The sequence below is a fragment of the Agelaius phoeniceus genome, chromosome 22 (genome assembly GCF_051311805.1).
Source record: "Agelaius phoeniceus isolate bAgePho1 chromosome 22, bAgePho1.hap1, whole genome shotgun sequence".
NCBI classification, from domain to species: Eukaryota; Metazoa; Chordata; class Aves; order Passeriformes; family Icteridae; genus Agelaius; species Agelaius phoeniceus.
The window spans coordinates 4,352,934-4,372,550 of NC_135286.1; the positions used below are offsets into that span (position 1 = coordinate 4,352,934).

General features: G+C 41.4%; 1 protein-coding gene across 14 annotated transcripts in view; it reads left to right on the plus strand.

The window, feature by feature from the left end:
* The first annotated feature begins 105 nt into the window (after positions 1-105).
* The window catches only part of RLF (RLF zinc finger), a 39,758-nt gene continuing 20,246 nt past the window's right edge, over positions 106-19,617 (plus strand). For 3 of the 14 annotated variants that reach the window (XM_077189765.1, XM_077189764.1, XM_077189766.1), the window contains exons 1-4: positions 106-333; positions 6,008-6,162; positions 12,141-12,222; positions 14,960-15,012. In XM_077189765.1, the coding sequence (XP_077045880.1) occupies positions 181-333; positions 6,008-6,162; positions 12,141-12,222; positions 14,960-15,012 (443 nt within the window). In that variant the 5' untranslated portion in view covers positions 106-180. Of the gene's footprint in view, positions 334-6,007; positions 6,163-12,140; positions 12,223-14,959; positions 15,013-19,617 lie in introns of those variants that run through there. The other 11 variants (XM_054648376.2, XM_054648379.2, XM_054648380.2 and 8 more) reach the window with 8 other exon arrangements.

A 19,617-nucleotide genomic window follows, 5' to 3' on the forward strand; every position in this document is an offset into this window, starting at 1 on the left:
CGCGCGCGCCGCCGCCGCGTCACGTGGGTCGGCGCGCGGGGGCGCGCGCCCGCTCCCCTCCCAGCCCCGCCCCGCGCGGCGACGCGTCACGTGCGCGCGTCACGTGCCGCCGTCCCTGACCGATGAGGTCAGCGGCGGGGTCACGTGAGCGGTGCCTACGCGCAGTGGGGCCGGGTGCAGATGGCGGACGCGGAGGCCGAGGCGGCGGCGCGGCCGGAGGTGCCGCGGGTGGTGCCGGCGCTCCGCGCCCGCCTCTGGCAGCTGCAGACGGAGCTGCGCGAGCAGGAGGTGTCGGAGGCCTCGTCCCGAGCCTACTGCCGGGGCTTCTGCCAGGTAGGCTCCGGGCGGGGCGGGCCGCGGCGCGGGCGGCAGGGGGGATGCGGCGGGGCGGGCTCGGCGCTGCCCCCGCTCTGTCCCCGCTCTGCCGGGGCTGGCGGCGCGCAGGGCTCGGGGTTCCGTGCCCGGCTGCCCAGCGGGGCTGTGCCCGCCCTGCCGAGGGCGCCCCGCGGGCTCTGCGCCGCCAGCCCGGAGCGGGGACCGAGGGGAGTGCTCGGCTTTGGGCTTGGGCATCGCTGCGGAGCGGGGCGGCCTGGCTGGGCTCCGGGGCACGGGCAGTCCCGGCTCGGTTCTGAGACCTTCGGTGATCTGTTGCACTGTTTCACTTGTCTCGGGATCAAATCTGCCTTGTTTGAGATGTGCCGTGGGGTGCAAGGAGTGCTTGCTGGGCCTACAGGGCCCTTCAGTCACTTAGTGAGCTGTGGTTTGGATGTCTTGTCTTGAATACTTGCTTAGTGCAGCCCAGAGGGAGATGTCCAATTTCTGAATCGAGGCCCCGAGTTCTAGAAGAAGAGCTGATCTTGGTTAAAGCCACAGTGATGGAGATAACTCGTTCTTAAGTAACCTCTTCCAGTGGTTAGTTTTTGCCACCCTCACAGCATCATTTACTGTGAGCTCTAACGTTGAAAAATTGTTGTTACGATGCTGGATTAGAGAGTTGCCCCTGTTGTTTCTGGAGAGATTGTGGGTTTTAAAATGAGAAAGAAAAAAAATCTGTTTTCTAAGCTGGTTTACAACACCTCAGCTGATAAAGCTACAGTGTTTGATGAATGGTAAAATCAGAGAAAAAAGCTTGCTGGTTGTCACAAATTTTGTAGAAGTGGTGTTACCCTTCACAGTCTTCCATTTTGCATCCACAGGTTGTGTGCTTTGCAATGCCATTCTGGGAGGATGTTTAGCTCATCACTAACTGAAACAAGAGAATAAATGTATTTTCTATGTTTCAAAACTCTTTCAAGCTGCAGGGTGCAGCTGCATCCTGCTGTGCTTGTCCCAAATTCAGTTTATGTGACCTTGCACTGACATGGAACTTGCTACAAAGTGTCTCCCTGTCCATGTTCAGGATTTGTTAAAATTGTTTCCAGTGCTGTAAATTTGTGTCAGAACATTGAGACAAATATTCAGCTGACCCTTAATAGTGAGTGTCAGGATGATCTGTGTGTGTACATGTCCAGTTTCCCAGATTAGTTGGGTACAGAAGAAGCTTTAAAGATGCTTGATCAGTGGAGTGTGGTGAAAGACAGTTCTGCTACCTAAAAAAAACAAAACAAAACAAAAAAAAAACCAACAAAAAAAGCATGCCTCACAAATAATGTAGCCCTCTGGGTCTTTGTGCTGTTATTGCAATCTGGTTTTAAAATGCTGTGGTGGCACAGATGAAAATGGAAAAGGTTGGTTTTGGATTGGATTGTCATGCCTGGACTCCAGGAGCTGCAATGGGGGACATGGAGCTGCTGGTCCATCCTGAAGCAGTTCCATCCTTCATTGAGGATGAATTTCTGATGTCTTTGTGCAGTCCCCCACTGTGGGTGGGGTGGAATTTTATGTCTGGGTTTCTCCTGGCAGGGGATGTTTGTGATAACCTCAATAACTTAAGGTCTGCCCATGAGTGAAGTTTAGGGAGCTCAATTTTGTATTAATTACTTGGAAGGTACCACTGATACCTTGCCATAAAATTATTAAGCCACAGCAAGAAAGAAGCTGAATTTATCTGAGCTTAAGTTTGATTTTGGGCAGTAGCTGACATGAGGAGAGCTGAAATGTTTTATGTTTGCCATCCTGTGAGTACAGCTGAGGCAGGGGCCTGGAAGTTGCTCTGTTTTGCTGTGGAAATTACCTTGGCTCTCAGGCAAACTGCACCAAATTAGGGAATTTCCTTTGCTTTGAGCTGGGTGAATGCTGTTTTACTGCTGCTAAACTTGTGCTGCTGTGTGCAGCTTTCCAGGAGCTCATACAGGGAGTGATGCTGGATGTCACAATTTCCTTGAAGATCCCTATTTTCAAGCAGGGAAATGCTACTGTTGTCCAGGATAACAAAACAAAGAAGCTCCTGAAGCCTAAATAATGGGTTGACTCTGCAGCTTTATATTATATAGGCATTAATGCTTTGCACATTCACCTTGGGAAAAACCTTTTTTTTTTGTGGAGAGCAGTATGTACCCAAACAGCCAGATAGAACAACTCAGGGGAGTGTTTGAGGCTGTGCTGTCATAAACAGGAAGAAGAGTTTCCAGTGAAGGGGAGGTTGGAGTATGTCAAATCCCATCTGCCAGTGCCCAGCAGCTCTTGGCTTTCTGAAATTTTTGAAGGTGACATGTTGAGTGCAATCAGATACAGTTAAGAAGACAGGAAAGTCTTTTTCTTTAAAAGTCTCAAAGCTGTACCAACAGGTCAGGAAACTTTGAGATCTTCGTCTTTAAACTGGGTCTGAGCAAAAGAATTCCATTCTGAGGGAGCTCAGCTGAGGAGGTGTTGTGTCCTTGCAGAGAGTGAAAACCTGGGCTGGCCCGTGGGTTACACATTGGGGGGATGTGGGCTCTGCACTTCCCACCCCATTTACCCATCAGAGATGTTACTGGAATGGGAGAGAGGGTGGGATGAAGTGTAAATGGGTGTGTGTGAGCCAGATTTAAATGCATGGATACTCTCTCAGGTAATTATACTGTAAGGTAGTAATTGCTTCTAAATTGTTACTTGAGAATCCCTTAAACATGTAGGTTATCTAATTCTGTCGAATTAATCATTTTCCCATAATAGTTTTTATAAAGACTGCCAGGAGAAATCCATGGTGGACAACTAAACAACTCTTGCTGGTGAAACAGCACAAGGGCTTTGAAGAACTTCTCTAATACAGTTACTACATTTGGCTTCTTTGTCAGTGTGCTAACACTAATAGCATCAGAATGCTTCAAACCACAGACCCTTGAAGTCGAAGCTATTAATAAATCTGTCACCTTGAATGTGTTTTTCACACTGAAACCATTGTTTATGTATTTGACAAGAAGTTTCTCATAAATAGTTACTCGGTGAATTCCTCATGTTAGCTTGAAGACTTTGATCCCAGTGCTCAGATTGCACTTGAGCAAGGCTGCAGTGTTTACTAAAAAATTTATTTCATCTTAGAAAGTATTCTGCTATGTTTTATGGTTTACATAGACCAGGTAGTTTATGATCAAAGTGTCTGTCAGAATAATTCAGTACTAAATTTGGCTTTTTAAATGGATTGGTTTTAATGGATATATTTTTGGTGTGTTTGATCTGTTTCTCTAGTCACTGTAATGGTAGTGTTACTGCTGGCTTTACTAAACAGCTGATTTCTGATAGTCATCACTTGACTCTCTGGGAATTGCAGCTTGACAGTCTTTGAATGTGATTTAATACTACAAAGCAATGTATGATTTGAGTTATATTATCAAATCCATTCATCTGTTAAATAAATGTGAAGATTGGTATTACCATTACCTGCTGCAGCTAATGATATTTGTGCTGTGCTTAAAGATGATTTCTGCAAACTTCCAGTTCCATGCCCCCAGCTTAAGTCCTTATAACTATTAATATTATGTGGGATTTGGGGAAAGTTTGTAACTTCCATTCCCCCAGAAGTTCTGTTCATTAATTGTTGGAGAGCAATCCACAAACCAGCAGGTTACTGGTTCTTAGGTGGTATTTTTTAATAGGTTTCTTAAGTGTAACACGTGATTCTGCTAGTCTGCATTGTTTTTAGGTTAGGACTAATATCAGTTATAAATACCACTGATGTGACATTGGGTACTGGCACTTATTTCCTGCTGTGATGGAGGGTAGCTGTTGGTCATTATTAGGGCTGCATCTGGTTTTAGCAGGTTTGTAGAAAGGTTTGTTCCATAGTGTGCTGTTTCCATTCACCTTCTGATAAGATCATGTGGGGTTTTTTTAAGGTGTTAAAATCAGTTTGTTTTGTCAGAGTGACAACTTAAAGTGAATTGAAAACTGATATGGCCTCACCATCCTTGTAAGGACAATTTGACTTGGTTTGAATGTTGGGGTGAAGCACTCTGAACTTTTTTCTTTCCCCATGCAGTCTTCACAGAAAATCACAGAATCACTGGGTTGGAAGAGACCCTAAAGATCATTGAGTCCAGCCCATGCCCTAACACCTGAACTAAACCATGGCATCCAGTGCCACATTGCTGCTTTGATTTTTAAGATTTTCTAAGCCTTCTGATGTTTACATTCTTGTAGCAAACTTTGTCACACACTTTCTGTAGATAACTTATTGTTTTACATGCTTTTATAGAAGAAGAGAAGTTTGATGGATAACTTATTGTTTTACATGCTTTTATAGAAGAAGAGAAGTTGGATGGATAACTTATTGTTTTACATGCTTTTATAGAAGAAGAGAAATTTGATGGACTGTTGGTTTTTCCAGTGTCATTAGAGAGGTGGCAATTTCACCCTCCAAAATAAAAAGAAGTGTCTCAGACAGTTCAGTTGATGATTAAGGCATTTCCAATGTGTACAACTGCTGAAAGCAAAATGGGCAGAGACAACAAATCCATCCAAACAATCTGGTGACATAATCCTAAATAGCTGCTCTAAAAACTCACCACACGGTTTGTTATCTTAGAACCTTTCTGTTTAATTGCAATTAACATTACATGAATAGAGCTCTCTTGGACTATGCCCACCCAAGCTTCTAGAATTATTCTAAAATTATCCTTTTACCCAGTTTTTCTGGGATGTACTGGTGTTGTCCCTGTGTTGATGTGATTTCTGTTAAAACTGGCTAGATTTTATATTGCTGCTTTAGGGCCCAGGTAATGTGGGATTGCTGTGGCCAAGGAGTAAAATCTGGGGTAATTTTGTGTTTGAAAAATGCCTACATAATGATCTCATCTGGGTTTTGGATTCCTTTCTGGTGGCTTCATGTTTGCTGTGTGGGTAATGCAGGGATGTTTCCAATACTACACCTGTAGCAATGTTCTTAACCTTGAGTTTCTGCCTATTTTTTGTGCATTCTCACTAGTGATAAAGATTGCAGTGTTACCTACATGGTTCTGTCTCCATGGTAGATGTACAAAAGGAGCCAAGTGTTGGACTTCTCCCTGAATTTTCTACTTAATAGTTCACATTTCTGCCAATTGCATTTAGCTTTCTCCCAGATAGAAATTCTGATAACTTTATCAAGATAATAAACGAAATAAAATCTATTTCAATAAAAGGGAGAATTTCTGTTGCAATGAAAATCTGTCACTTTAAATTCTTCTTCAGGGTAAAAATTTCTCTCTTCCAGAATGATTCCACTCTATGTGTCTGATATGGTGTATTGATATTTGTTTTTAAGCAAAAGTGTGTTACATGGTTCTGTCTCTATGGTAGTTTTACAAAGGAGCCAAGTGTTGGACTTCTCCCTGAATTTTCTACTTAATAGCTCACATTTCTGCCAATTGCATCTAGCTTTCTCCCAGGTACAAATTCTGATAACTTTATCAAGATAATAAAGTAAATAAAAATATATTCCAATAAAAAGGATAATTTCTGTTCAGGTGAAAAGCTGTCACTTTAAATTCTTCTTCAGAGTAAAAATTTCTCACTTGCTGAATGATTCCTCTGTATGTGTCTGATATTGTGTATTGATATTTGGTTTTAAGTGTGTTATAAGAATTTCTAATGCTAACTCATTTTGTTTCAGACACTGCTCCAGTATGCTGGCAGTCGGGGTGCATCAGAACATATTTTACCTTTTTTGGAAGTGTATCGAATCTCCATCCAAAGCTTTGCTAATGCAAGACCTTACTTGACTACAGAATGTGAAGATGTTCTTTTGGTACTTGGCAGGCTAGTGCTGTAAGTTTGAAGTTGGTATATTAATTTTTTTTTTGTTTGTTTTAAAAAGAACTGAACTTTATAAATTAAATGGCAAGCTGTTGAAATTGTTTATTGCTTAATTTGACAACTATATTTGAAATTTATCTAGTACATTTAGTACATTTTTAATTATACCACAGAATGTATTTGAGCATTTAATTAATTAACGTGGACAAGTTCTTTATTCTTCTGTATTTGGATAATCATGTAGGTATTAGGAGGGTTCTGTTCTTTCTTAAAACATTCTGCAAGTATTATTTTCTGTAGAAGAGGCTTAGTGTAGTACTCATTAAACAGAAGCTTCAATATTAGACCTTTACACATGGATTAATAAACTTTGTCCCTTGCTCTGCAGTTGCAGCTCTGTGTGTCCTGTCCCCTTTGGTGCAGGCACATTCTGGATGTGTCTCTTGCTGAAAAGGATTTTTGTGATTTGTGTTCATGGCAGTCTGAGCTGTGCTGGAAGATTGCAAAGCAGACTAGACATGACTTAAAGCACAGCAATTCCTGGAACAGAATAGAGAACATTTTACAGCCCATCAGCTGAATTGGGACAACTTGGAGGTCCTCAAAGTCTGTCCTAAGTGCAAAGCAGCTTTTTGTGATTGAAGAGTGTAGAATGAGGGGTTTATATAATCAGTATAACCTGAGAGTGATAAGGTGATGTGCTGGGTGTTCCTTGCTAGTGAGTTTTCATCTGAGGAGGGAGGGTGAAAATCTAGAACCTTGAATATGAAGATCATCATAGAATAAAAGTGATTCTGTGACAGTACTTGGGGTTTTTTTGTTATCAGTCTTCTTGTTTTTTGGTCTGAACTTGGGTGTTCTCTTTAAGATGGACTTCAGCAGTGAGCTCCTTGGGCAGATGCTTTATTTTGTAATGGATTGACTTGCAATAAAAATGAACAGCTCAGAACCAGATCATCTCCAAATGATGCCTTGAATTATCTTCTTTTTAATTGGGAGAAATATGAGAACTAGGAGTGGTTTGGGATTTTTTGAAAACATGAAATCAGGAGAAGTGTGTCTTAGGTTCTTACAGTGGAAACCTAAGGCTTTAACTGCATTTACCTGGTACCTGATACACATTTTTGGCAAAATTATCTTCATTGCTTTTTCAGTCTGTGCTCTTAAGGATAGAGTATCATTGTTTTCATCATAGTATCATGAATTAGCTTGTGTATTTGGTTGTTTCCTACTGAAGTAATTTTAAAAGTTTGTCATTTAGTGTTTGTTTGCAGGACATCTCTACTTGGACTATTTTCTGTATGTTTTGCCACTGTTAGATATCTTGGGGTGTAAATCCTAATTCTGTAACAAAATTGCTTTTCTCCTGTTGGGAAATATCAGAATATTCTGCTTTTGCTAATATGTTTTTTTCCAGCTTTCAGGGGGAGGAGTTTGTTGTAGCCTGTATATCCAGAAAACTTTGTGTTAGAGGACAGTAGAAAAGCTGACTTGCTGAAATCTTCTCTTTCTTACAATGATTACATTTGAAAGGAATCTAAAGAATGAGGAATACAAAGAGTGAGGTGGAAGATAAGGAGGATAATGGCATACCAGAATTAACTCTCCCACAGTTTTTCATAAATTTCTAAGGGAGTGTGAGAGAAGTTAGAGCAGGGAATAAAAGATAAAAGTTGAGGTTCCATGAGGGAGGAAGACTGTTACCTAGTTAGGGACATGAACACTTACTGTTCCCATGGAATTGGGATTTTTGAGGAGACAGCTGGGTTCCCCACAGCAATCATACAGGCTGTGTTTTCAGAATTGAACTTTGATTGGAAGTGAAATGGGCAAATTTGCTGTTCCAAAGCAGAAGTGCTCTACTTCCTATTGAAATCCTCCTCCCCTTCCAACATTCCTCCTGGAGAAGAGGAAAAGAACTTCCTCCTCCTGGCTTCCTTCTCAGCAGGGTGAGCCAGCAGCAGCCAAACTCCGTGTGCTGTGGATTCCCCTTTGTGCTGGGTCCCGTTTGTGCTCACAGTGCAGCTGACATCATTTAGGGACTGTGCCTCCCCTAAAAAACATCGTGTTCATGCAATGTGAGACGTTGTTGGTCCAACCTCAGGAAACAAAAGGAAAGCTTGGAGTGGCTGCTTTTGTAGATGGCAGGTGTGACAAACAATGACAAACACTGGGGGTGTGTGTGGGTGGCAAACAGGAATGTTCTTTTTGGCCGTGCTGCTTTGTTCAAGTGGAATTTGGACAGGTTATTCTCACAGCCCCAAGCACAGTGCATTCCCCTCAGCCCCAGGATTGCTGTTTCAAAGGTTTTGCTTCTCTAGAAGAATTACTCAAGAATTAACCATATCAGAGATGTCTTTCACTGACAGTGGCTATCCTTGTGAACCTTCAAGGAGACCCTTGAAGCTGGTTATTCACTCAAACTTCTGGGAGTGCTTTATTTCTGAGGCTGGTGTGAGGGGGAAGGTGTCATGTACCATCAGTATGAAAATTTTACTTCCATCTGAAAATGGTTTATTTGATTCTAAGATAAATAAATTAAAAAAGAAGAAATATTTGGTCGTAAGTCACATGGTGTTTGCCTGTGACTAAGATTTAACTGCTTTCCACTTTCTCCTGTGTTCTGTGATGGCACTGAACTGAAAGAACTGAAAGGGAATTTACCACTTCTACAACTTTGAGAAGGTGTTAATATGGGTTTTTTTCAACCATAAAAAGTGAAAGGAGATTTGAATGCCATCAAGAAGCAAAACTGTATTGAACCAGTCAGACCAGTCTGCCTCAAGCTTGTACCTCTAGCTCACCTATGGAAAAAAAATCCCCCTAATTTTTATTTTTTATTATGTCTATTGTTTTATTATTATTGTTGAATCTGGCAGATGTTGTTCCAGGAGGAATGTGCTTGCTTCCCTCAGCACTCTGTGAGCAGGCACAGGTGACACTGAGCTGTTTGTGTCACAAACACTTCTCAGCCTAATGCACTGCTGCAGGCTGATTCACCAGCTTGCATTTACCACTCTGCTGTCTATCATTAGGAGCTAATTCAACTCTTCAGAAGCCCAGGTTAATTCCTGGCAACAAGTGAACAATGCATGCTGATAATCCCATGGATAATGACTCATCTTTTTGGCTCTGAGAAGATTAGCATAGAAAAGTGTTCTGATACAATCCAAAGATGAGCACAGTTCTGAAAGGTTTTAAGATTTAATTAAAAAGTTTCTGTGAATGAGATATAACTGAAATGGGGTATTACTGAAAAATTATATGCAAATAATACGTTGAATTTTGCATAGAGTTATTTGTTCCAAAATAAAGAAATTTATGTCTAAGACACCTTTACCTAAAAGATATTTTGAAGTTGAGTGTTTGAGATGGGTAATATTTCTTCTAATAATGTAAACATTCAGGCACCCATCACAGTTAATTTGCAAAAATTGTGATTGAAGTTTAGAATTGAGTTTTGTATAGATAGGCATTGTGGTGGTACTGGTGGAGTAGGGTTAGGAAGGTTTGACTTCCTGGCATGATCCTGGAATTTTGATTTGTGGCCTAGCCATGACATGGAAACTCCATTTAGTTGCATACAATAAAGAGGGAAATGGGATTTCAGGGGCAGAAGTGTGTTTTAAAGTATTGTATAATAAGGACTAAAAGAAAGAATTAAGCTAAATAGAGTGTTGTCCCCCTTGGGAGTGGAGAAGTTTTTGTGCACCTGTGTGTTTGAATCAATTCTTACAAAAAGACTTCTTTAATTGACTTAGAATTCTAATTATTCTTCTGCCAAGGAAATTGTGATTGGAATATCCTGGATGTTGCTTTTACAATTGTGCTGTGAGTTGTTTTATGTGGTAGTTTATAATCTGGAGCTCCAGATTTCTTATGGAGTGACTTCCAGACCAGAGTTCTCTGTGTTGGGATCCTGAGGAGGACTTGAAGACTTGCAGCACAAGAACTTTTTCCTTCCTTCTGGTTCAGATCAGTCCTGTGTTACAGACAGTAACTCTGGAGGCATAAATGAAATCCTCTTGTCTTCCTAGACCACCTCACTCTGTGTACACAATGCTTTCAAAATGTAATTGCAGATTTTTTCACTGCCCAAGTAGCAACTTAATGCTTAAGTGTAGAAAAATGATGTTTAAAAGCTTGCTCTGTCATTTTGTTCTAGTCTATTATATTACATAACCAATATCATAGATATGAAAAAGAAATGTGCTAGAAAATGTAATTCTAGGAGTTGAAAGTGGACATAGGTAGGATTGAGTGGCTAAGTCTGAAAGTGAGGTGTGCATCAAAAGACTTGACAAAAGCACATGGACTATGAAGTTTGCAGATGTGTTATGGCTGTAGGGTCTGTGTGACTTGGATGAAAACAGAACACATACATAGGGATTTTCTTGGTTGGTTGGTGTTGTTTGGGAGTTTTTGTTGGTTTTCTTGGTGTTGTTTCGTAGAGTTTTTAAGGTTTTAGGGTTTTTTAACATTAAAATAGAGTTCAGGTGTTTCATAAAGTTGATTTTCATGGTCTGTTAGCAACCACCTGGGTCTAAGCATTTGGGCTGGTGAATTAACTTGAACTGCCAGGTGGGACTAGAAGGCACAACAAAGTCCTATTTATTTATTTCATTGAGACCTGTGACAGTGGCAGTGTCTGGTGCTCCTGTTGGCAGCTTTGTCATCAGCAGCAGTCTTGTGCCTAATGGTGTGAATAATGATGGAATGACAGTGGCAAAGGCTCTTGTGTTTTCTGCCAACCTAATAAAAGTACTTCGAGCTTTTTGCAACCACCTCTATTTCAAGAAACCAGGGTTGGGAGTGAACTCAAATGTATGAAATGTGAAAAGGATGGCCAGACACTTATTCAATATTCATCCATTTGGTCCTGTTGATGTATATGGCTGCTGAATCTGAGTGGGCATAGCATTTGGTAGGTAGCTGTTCAATGCATTAGTCAGGAGGAAGATGGACATTATTTTTGAGTACTAAGTAAATCTGAAAATCATGTTTGCTTCATGGTCTTCTCTTCCTTTTCTACTTCCCCACACTCAGTTCTTCTGTCTGAACGTGTTGCCCTCTCCATCTTCTATTTCATATTGGAGAGAGGATGTTTTGAAGAAAAAGTAGCAAGAGTTGAAACTATCTAACAGTGTAGATGTAGCTTATAAAAAAGCTAATAGTGGTTTTTAATAGGTGGTGTCCTAGATTAGTTTGCTTTCCTTATATTATCACATTTATGAAAAATGTGCTGTGTGGAAGTCTTGTGAATGTCTAGGCAGGGTGTCATGGTTAACACTTTTAGTTTGACTGAACTCTAATTGTTCAGTAGGGTTTCAGGCAATGCATGTTCTGTCCAAGGCTGGATAGCTCCTGTTTGAGAGCAGCCCAGGCAGCAGTCCTGCCCTGGCAGGCTGCAGGTTGTGCTGGAGGCATTGGAATGCTCCCCCTTGGCATCAAAGGCTCAGAAAGTGTTTCTAGGTGCTGATGCTCACTTGACATTTCTTGTCCAGATCCATTTTGGTGCTGATGCATGTGTCTCCTGTCAAGCTGTTTCTTAGGGGTTTTTTCCTATCTATATCAGTGCTGAAATGTTGAGTTAGGTGAAGCTGGCTTTCATTCTCCCTCTAGGCAGAAACCATGCTGGACTCCAGTGAGCTTTATTTAGAATGGTTACTAGGTTTCCTTTGAGAAGAAAGAATAGAATCCTGTGATGCAATGTTCCTGGGCTACATTGAATGAACTATCTTTATGATAAGAGTAGCTGCAATCTTAAATTAGAGAGATTGCATGTAGTAAAAGGAGCACTGTTTCCTTATGATGAATCATGCCTGATTTACAGGCTGTTTCAGGCCTTTAATTGGTTTGCACAATCTAACATGTTTCAGTGTTACTGTCATTGCTTAGCTGAATACTGAGTAGTATGTGCCAGAAATGTTATTTAATGTAACAAGAGAATGTGTTCAGGTAGCTTGTTTACTTGCCTTTTGCTTTTCCAGGAGTTGTTTTGAGCTACTGCTTTCAATTCCTGAAAGTGAATTGCCACATGAGGTGTGGTTAGGATTCCATCAATCCATTCAGGTAAGTCTTCTGAATTTCTTTTTTTTGCAATTTACATATTAAAAACAACCAACCAAACAAAAAAAAAAGGCTGCAGTTGTATTCCTTCTCTTCTACCCTTCCCCTGAGTTCCACTTGTCCTGCATTGCTGTTACCTAGGCAGCAAGAATTTCTGAGCAGCAAAAGTCTGACTGCAGCAACTGTACTGGGAGCCTTAATGCCCAAGAGCATATTTATAACCACACTGCTGAACCTGACTGAGTCTTGCTTGAATGATTTGTAGGAGAGACAGACTGAGTTCAATGAAGTGATGTAACAGCTCTGAAGCATTGCTTTGATGATAAAAGAGCTTTTGTGGAGGCCTGAGTGGCAGGTTAGTGTCTGTTCCTGATTTGAGAGGGATGGGAATGCTAGGGCAGGCCTTTAGTCCAGGTGGTTCTTAGAAGTGTTTCTTTATGGGTGGTGCTGAAATGAGCTCATTTACAGCATTCCTACACTCAAATCAAGGTGGCTGATGTAGGCTGTGCAGGAAGAAGAGATGTTTTCTGGGTTTAGTCTGGAGGTTGTACCTGGCTGTCTGCAGGAACTGCTGTTCCTCATGGGGCTGAAACACAGGGGCAGTAGTGCTGTATTCATATTGGTGGATATGAACTCCAGGACCAGGACTGCTCTGTTTCTGCTGTTAGCTGTGGCTGGGGAAGCTGGAAGCTAATCTCACTTACAAGTACTGAAGTGAGGATCCTGACAGGAAATAGTTGGAAGTGGCTTAGACCTTGCAGCTGTCTTTATTGCATGACCTTATACCCATTTGAGTGGGGATTTTCTCAGTCTCTGAGGTTTGGCTACTGCTGCATTAGCTCTGAAGATGCTAGTACTGAGTTTCTATTTTTGTTTTCCCTGCAGTCAAGGAAACAGGAGGTGTGAAAACTTTTCAGTAGACTGAAGATGAATAAACCTGTCACTTGAAACTGAGAAGCAGTCTAGCAGAGCTTTGTAGTCCTGCTAGCAGCAGAAGGGACAGAGATGGTCTGTGCTTGAGTGAGTCAAGGTGCAGAGAAACCTCCTTTTCCTGAAATATCATGGAATATTTACTATCATGAAATAGTTGTATGTGGCATGTACTTGGTAATAGAAAGAAATGCAGTTTGAATAGTTTAAATCCTATTGCCTCAGTGGTGACAAGGATCTATCTGGATTTAGTCCAGCTAAATCTTTAAATTGCTCAATGTTGGAGAATACATCACTTCCCTGAGGAGATTATTCCAGTGGCTGAATCTGCTCATTATGAAAACTGTTCCTTGGCTGTCCAATCAGAATTTCCCCAGGAGTAACTTGTACCCATTACTCCATGTCTTTTCCATGTGAGTTCTTGTAAAAAGGGATTATCCATTGATTTTTGTAGCTACCCATTAAATACTGGAAGATGGTGATAAGGTCTCCCCTAAGCCTTGTGATCTTATCTTACACTAAAAGGCAAATAAGTTGTAACTGAGATGGCCTAGACTTGAAACAAGATATTTGGAATATGGGAGGGCATATATAGGCTTTTTTTCATTATAGCAGAGTTACAGTGCAGCTCTAAAAAAGTTACTAGCTTTTAACTGGAGGGATCTGCAAGGAGAATTCTTGTTACCAAGTTTAGTGATTTTTATGATGTAACAGATCTGTGCATTTCTAAGATATTGAGATGAGTGATTGAACATTGATATGTCAATAGAGAGCAGGTTTTTAGTCTGATGAGATGGCTCTATTTATGCTGGATATTTTGGAAGGGAGCTGTTAAATTCCAGCAGTAGAAGGGTGTGATGTCCCACTCTTAAGAGGGACAGAGCATCCAAGATTTGTAAACCCTTGTGGCCTTAAGAATCTCCAGAAGTCAGAGGATGCACAAACCCAAAATTTTCTTAGTAAATTACAAGCTTGGCATGGAAATTGGTGTATTAGTGCTTTAGCTGCTATGTAGGCACACAGCAGGGGGGGTTGGATAAAGGGTTAAGGTAACTTCTCCAGCCACATTTTGTTCTTTTTCACAATGTGTTATTAGCAACAATCCTTGTGTCTTATTACCAACAATTTGTTGGGTCCTCAGCATCTCACTGTTGGTGTTTGGGCCATACATGTGAGCCCTTATCTTCTGGGGTTCTGCAAAGGGTGGCCAAGCTCAGATCTCTCATGTCAACTTTTAGAGCTAAGGGAAAATTCAAGAAGTGCTGCTGTCAGGAGTAGTAATATATACTTGGCTTTTGTTGTGACTTTTTGAAGCTACAGCTTCCAAGTTTAGCACTCACCTAATGCTGCCCATAGTTCAGGTAGTGAGCTGATTAAACATGGTGATACTCTGAAAACTTGCTGAAGAGCTTTGTGGACTTTTACAAACAGGTGTTTCTAATAAGATTTTGGAGTAGCTCTATGGCAGAGGCATGAGGATGACAACACTTCCACCCTGCCTGGAGTACAGTAGGAGCCCAGCTGTCACCACAGAAGGAGTATGTGAGTCACATGAAGGGCAATAGGGACAGGAATCACTTGTAGGCTGTCTTGTAGGTTTAAAACCTGTGTGTGACTGTGATGTGCAGATCTCCAGGCAAATCCAGTAGGAAAGCACCACAGAATATTATGTTAGCACGTGCCCAAGACTGAGCTTATTGCTTTCCTAACAAAATGAACAAGCTTGACTTCAGAGGACTGTAACTCCTAATATGGGAGGTATTTTTTGGATCTGCCTGCAGTAATTGTTGCTCTGTAACAATCTACACAGGTAATGGCAGTCAGTGAAGCTTCAAATAAATTTTCATCCCAGGAGTGTGAAAGGTGAGTGAGGGCTTGCATTTCAAAGCATCAAGGTATGGGGACTGTCCTAGACCTGGGAGTGTCACTGATGTCCAGTTTATACTGGACACACAAAATGCTGTCAAAATCTTTATTTAGTGTCTGAACCTGTTTGTTCTGGTATCCTGAATAACAGCAGTTATGCCTTGCAGTCACCCACGAGTCCAGTTTTCCTCATCCCTAAGCAAGATCAGAGGCAGCTTGGGCAAAATGAAAACAAGATGTGAGATTGTATGGCAGGAGTCTCTGCATGGATTTATTTAGTGGCAGCAAGCAAAAAGATGCAGGTACAAGTGGGGGAAAGCTGTAAAATATCAGTGAAAGGATTTGGGCAGAATTACAACAGGGCTCTTGATACAAGTAAACTGTAATCTGGGGGAGGAGAGGTACTGTGTGGATTGATATAATCTAGTTAGGTGAAGAAGGTAAAACCATGCATTCAAAAACATCTTCAGTGGGAGCAGAGATATTTTGTTTTGGGTATTGAATATGGGTTGTGGAACAGGGTTCCCTTCAAGCCTTACAAAGAGCATCAATACTTTATTTAGAAAAACTGTGAGTTGAGGGAGAGCATAAGCCAAAAACTTCTGTGAAGCTGTAGTAGATGCTGATCACTCTAAACTGCCAGGACTGAAAAATCCTGATGTCTTCAGTAAACTGTTTCAAGGCTTGTCTTTTCTTTTGAACTTTGTCCATAGGCTCTCACTGTATTATTCTTTCCTGACTTCATCTAGGATGAAATGTTTTATGTTCTGCTCTTTAGAACCTGTTTATGGTGTTGTAGTAACTTAATGAGATCTATATATGTAAATGTTGCATGAAGTTTCTTCAAGGACTTTTGATGTGTTCATAATAGATTTTTTGCATATATTCCCATTAATATTAGCTTTATATTTTTCAGCAGATCCAATATGGTTCAGCTAAGCACTGTAGTGGAAGGGGAGTGTAGTGATAGTAGTTAAATATTTATGCTACATATGTTGGTGAATTTTATGTTTGGTATTTTGAAATACCCTGAATCTCAAACACTCAGCAAATCAGTTTGCTTGTATCAAAAGGTTCTTCTTTCTCACCTTCTTAGGTCCTTTCAGCCCTCAATACAGAGGTGCTGAAATGTGATGGATCCCCATAGCTGGGCTGGGCTCTGCTGGCTCTGCATCCTGAACCCCTCAGCTTAGGGAACAGTTGCTCTTGGGAAATCCTTGATTAGTTGGATGTCTGAATCATTGAATGTCATAATCAGAGGGACAGTTGTATTTTCAGTACCTAACCTCTGTCCAGGTTCTATAATTTTAATTTCTTTCTGTCAGCCATGTCCTTCCAGCAGTGATGGCAGATGAATGGGCTGCTCTGGCTGTTTCTGAGCTCCTCAGTGCTTTGATTGGTAGTTCCACCCCTTTCTAGGGCATAGCACCTGTGCTGAATAAAGCTGATGAAAGCTCATCAGTTCAGTCTTCAAGGTGAAGTTTGGACACACAGGCTCTTAAATGCTGATGGTTTTTTGGAGTTAGTCTTTGACCTGGTCTATACTTGAGACTGAGGGAGATCAATGCTGTGACATTAGTGTGAGGGAAGAGAATTTACCATGGATGCTCTGGCAACCTGTTGTGTTGGAAAAACTTAATGCTGTGTGACATGTAGGCAAAGGCCTGAAGTAGAGGTTGTTGAAATGGGCTTCTGTTGATTTTTTAGGTGAGATCCAGTATCTTGTCCACCTGCACACCTGTAGCTGTTTTCTTAGTCATCCTCAAGAGTAAAGATAATATACACAGACTTCCCATAGGAAATAACCATCAGTTACAGAAACTGGGCTGTGGTTAGGTGCTTCATGGATGCAAATTTAGATCAGTTTGTTGTTTTCCAGTGTTTTTTTTAAAGCTATCCTGAGGCTGCAAGTTGAGCATCTTTTGGCAGTAGCATTGTGTTAAGCATTGTGTGTCATTCACCTGGCTGGTTCTATTGGCATACCATTTAGCTCAGTGTCAAGGGGGGAATTGATCATGTTTTAGTTTTAAAAAGCAAAACAAAACAAACCCTCTTCTTCTCTGAGGGTCTTTGTGGTGAGTTCTGTTCACTGTTCCAGCATGCAGTGAAAGCAAAGACTTGAGAGGAAGAGCAGCTGTGTGAGCCTAAGGATTGCCAAAGTGATGTTCTCAAGTCCTTCAATTCAAAGGAAAATTAAATTCAAATTCAAAGGCTGAAACCTCTGTGTGTCAGTCTCTCAGTGCTGATAGCTAAGGGCAGTTGGAGCTCTGGTCTAGAGCATGTAAAGTCCATTGTGTCTTTAGCATCCAGGTGTGAGTCTCCAAAATTCCTTTACACCTTCTGAGTAGCATTTCAGGCTCAAGACCAGAAATCAGTCATTGCAAGCATCCCATTGGCTATCTTTGCATCTGCCAATTAACACCAACTCCTCTACCAATACCAACACCTGATTTTTGAGGTGGTTTTACCAATAAGTTACTCCTTAGTTTTACTTCCTTTATAATCACTTTTAGAAGGAGTGTGGTCTTTAATGATTTTAGTTATCAGGTTGCTATGAGCTAACAGTTGGAACACAGTTTCAAAGGTTATCTGAAACTAAAATTAACTTTGTGGCAATAGATACAGAAAATCTTTAGTACTGCTAAGGAAGATGAAATTGTTAAAGTTACCAAAACTGCTTGATTGTTGCATTCAGCTATGAGACTTTAATTTATGGTCCTTAGAAGGTGGAAGTCTGCACTATAGTTCTGCATTTGGAAAGAACTCCTAATGTCTGGGGTTTTGTTCACTCTGATGTTGGTTTGGTTTTTTTCTTGTAGTTGGAAAAATACTCATATAGGGCAGAAGCACTGACTTCCACCAAGTGTGCTTTCAGACATAGTTTGAAATTTCACTGTGTTCAATCTGCAGCTCTCTGAAGTTTTCTGTTGTGGCAGAGTGTGCTGGAGGACAGCTCAGTTACCTGATCCACCTCTTCCCTCAGAGTGAGAGGCTTTCTTCAGTCAGGTTGCTTTGGGTCCTGCCCCACCACATGTTGTCTTTAAGCAATGGAAAATGCACAAATTTCCTTTAGTCCTTTCAAAATGAGTGTTTACAAATGGAAACACTTCCTGCACACACACTTAGGGAATTTCCTTTCCTGTGACTCCCTCACTAGACAGCTCCAGCTACCTTCTGGCAATATAGGGAAGATAAAGACACCTCTAAGATTTTCCTTTTCACCCTCTCTTCTGCACTTGGTGGTCTGTGCTGGATGTGCATTACTGTGGCACATGAATGGTACAGGACAGTTGCAAACTAGGTGTTGTACTGCAGTGGAGTTTCAAAAGTGCCAAATGGGAATAAGCACTTCAGGAATCTCTTGGTCATGCTCTGTTTGAGGCCTTGTTTGCAGTAAGGTCTCACTGCTGGCCTACACATAAATCACAGACCCTGGAATCCAGCCAGCTTGGTTATGGGCCAAAGCTTGGGCTTTTGTGACCAACCTTTGTTGTTGTCACTTTGGGACAGTGACCAGCCTGTTCTGATACTGGAGGTTGTACCATGAGCAGCTCTTCCATTTGCCTGTGTGGAGCTTCCCTGAGTGCCTGTCAGGGATGTCCTGATGGCTGCCCAGCAGTGTCAGCTGCTCTCTGCTTCTGTAGGACTGGCAGATAATGAATGTGCTTTATCCCATTATTCAGACAATAAATGTGTTAAAAATTCAGCTCACCCTGAGAAGTGCTACTGGGAGACAGCTGCCAGTTGGGTTTGTACAGTTTGTCAAAAGCCTTTTTAGTCTGGCTGTTGAGCTGGTTTTTTTACCTGTATTTTGTCCACTTTTCCTTATTTTAGCAATTTGGTTTTCAAGCTACTGTGGGAGATTGTCAGAAGCCTTGCCAAGTATGACTAATATCATCTGTAGCTTATCACAGAAGGCAGTCAGATTACTGGATGTAGTTTCCAGGAGAATTTGTCCCATGTTCTTTTTGGGGTCAGGCTATGCTGACTGGCCTGTAGTTCCCCAGGGTTTCTTACTCTTGGTGATTTCTTCAAGTCACTAGAAACCTTTCTCCAGTAAAGGTACAACAGAGGCTATCAAAAGCAAGCCTGAGGTTAAAGATTGTGTTAAAAATACAAACTTGACACACAGCTCAGCAGAAGGAGGGGGAATTGCCACATATTGAACTTAAGATCTGCTGTGAGAAGCATTTTTACTGAAGGTGTAGCCACAAATTGCTCACAGTTAGCTGGCTTTATTTGTCAGCATTAGGAAATTCTGAAAGATGATATTTAATGCTTTCAGTTCAAGTCACTCTACATTTGTTTCTCTAATAGGGACATCAAATGCCTGGAATTTGTTTCAAGCTGCTTTCTTTTCTGTGTTAGACTCTAGATTCTTCCCATGTGTAATGTCTTATTTAAATTCCTCCTTTACTCCTCAGATTCCCAGCACTGAAAGCTGTAGGTCTCTGATCACTCTGAGCCATGTGCTGTGTACAGAGGTTTTGTGGAGGCCTGCTGCTCATGGAGAGTCTCTGGGTCAGGCTTCAGAGCATCAAATCATCCCTGGATCCTAGAATAAATGCACTGGATATAGATTAGTGTCTAAGAAATCTGCAT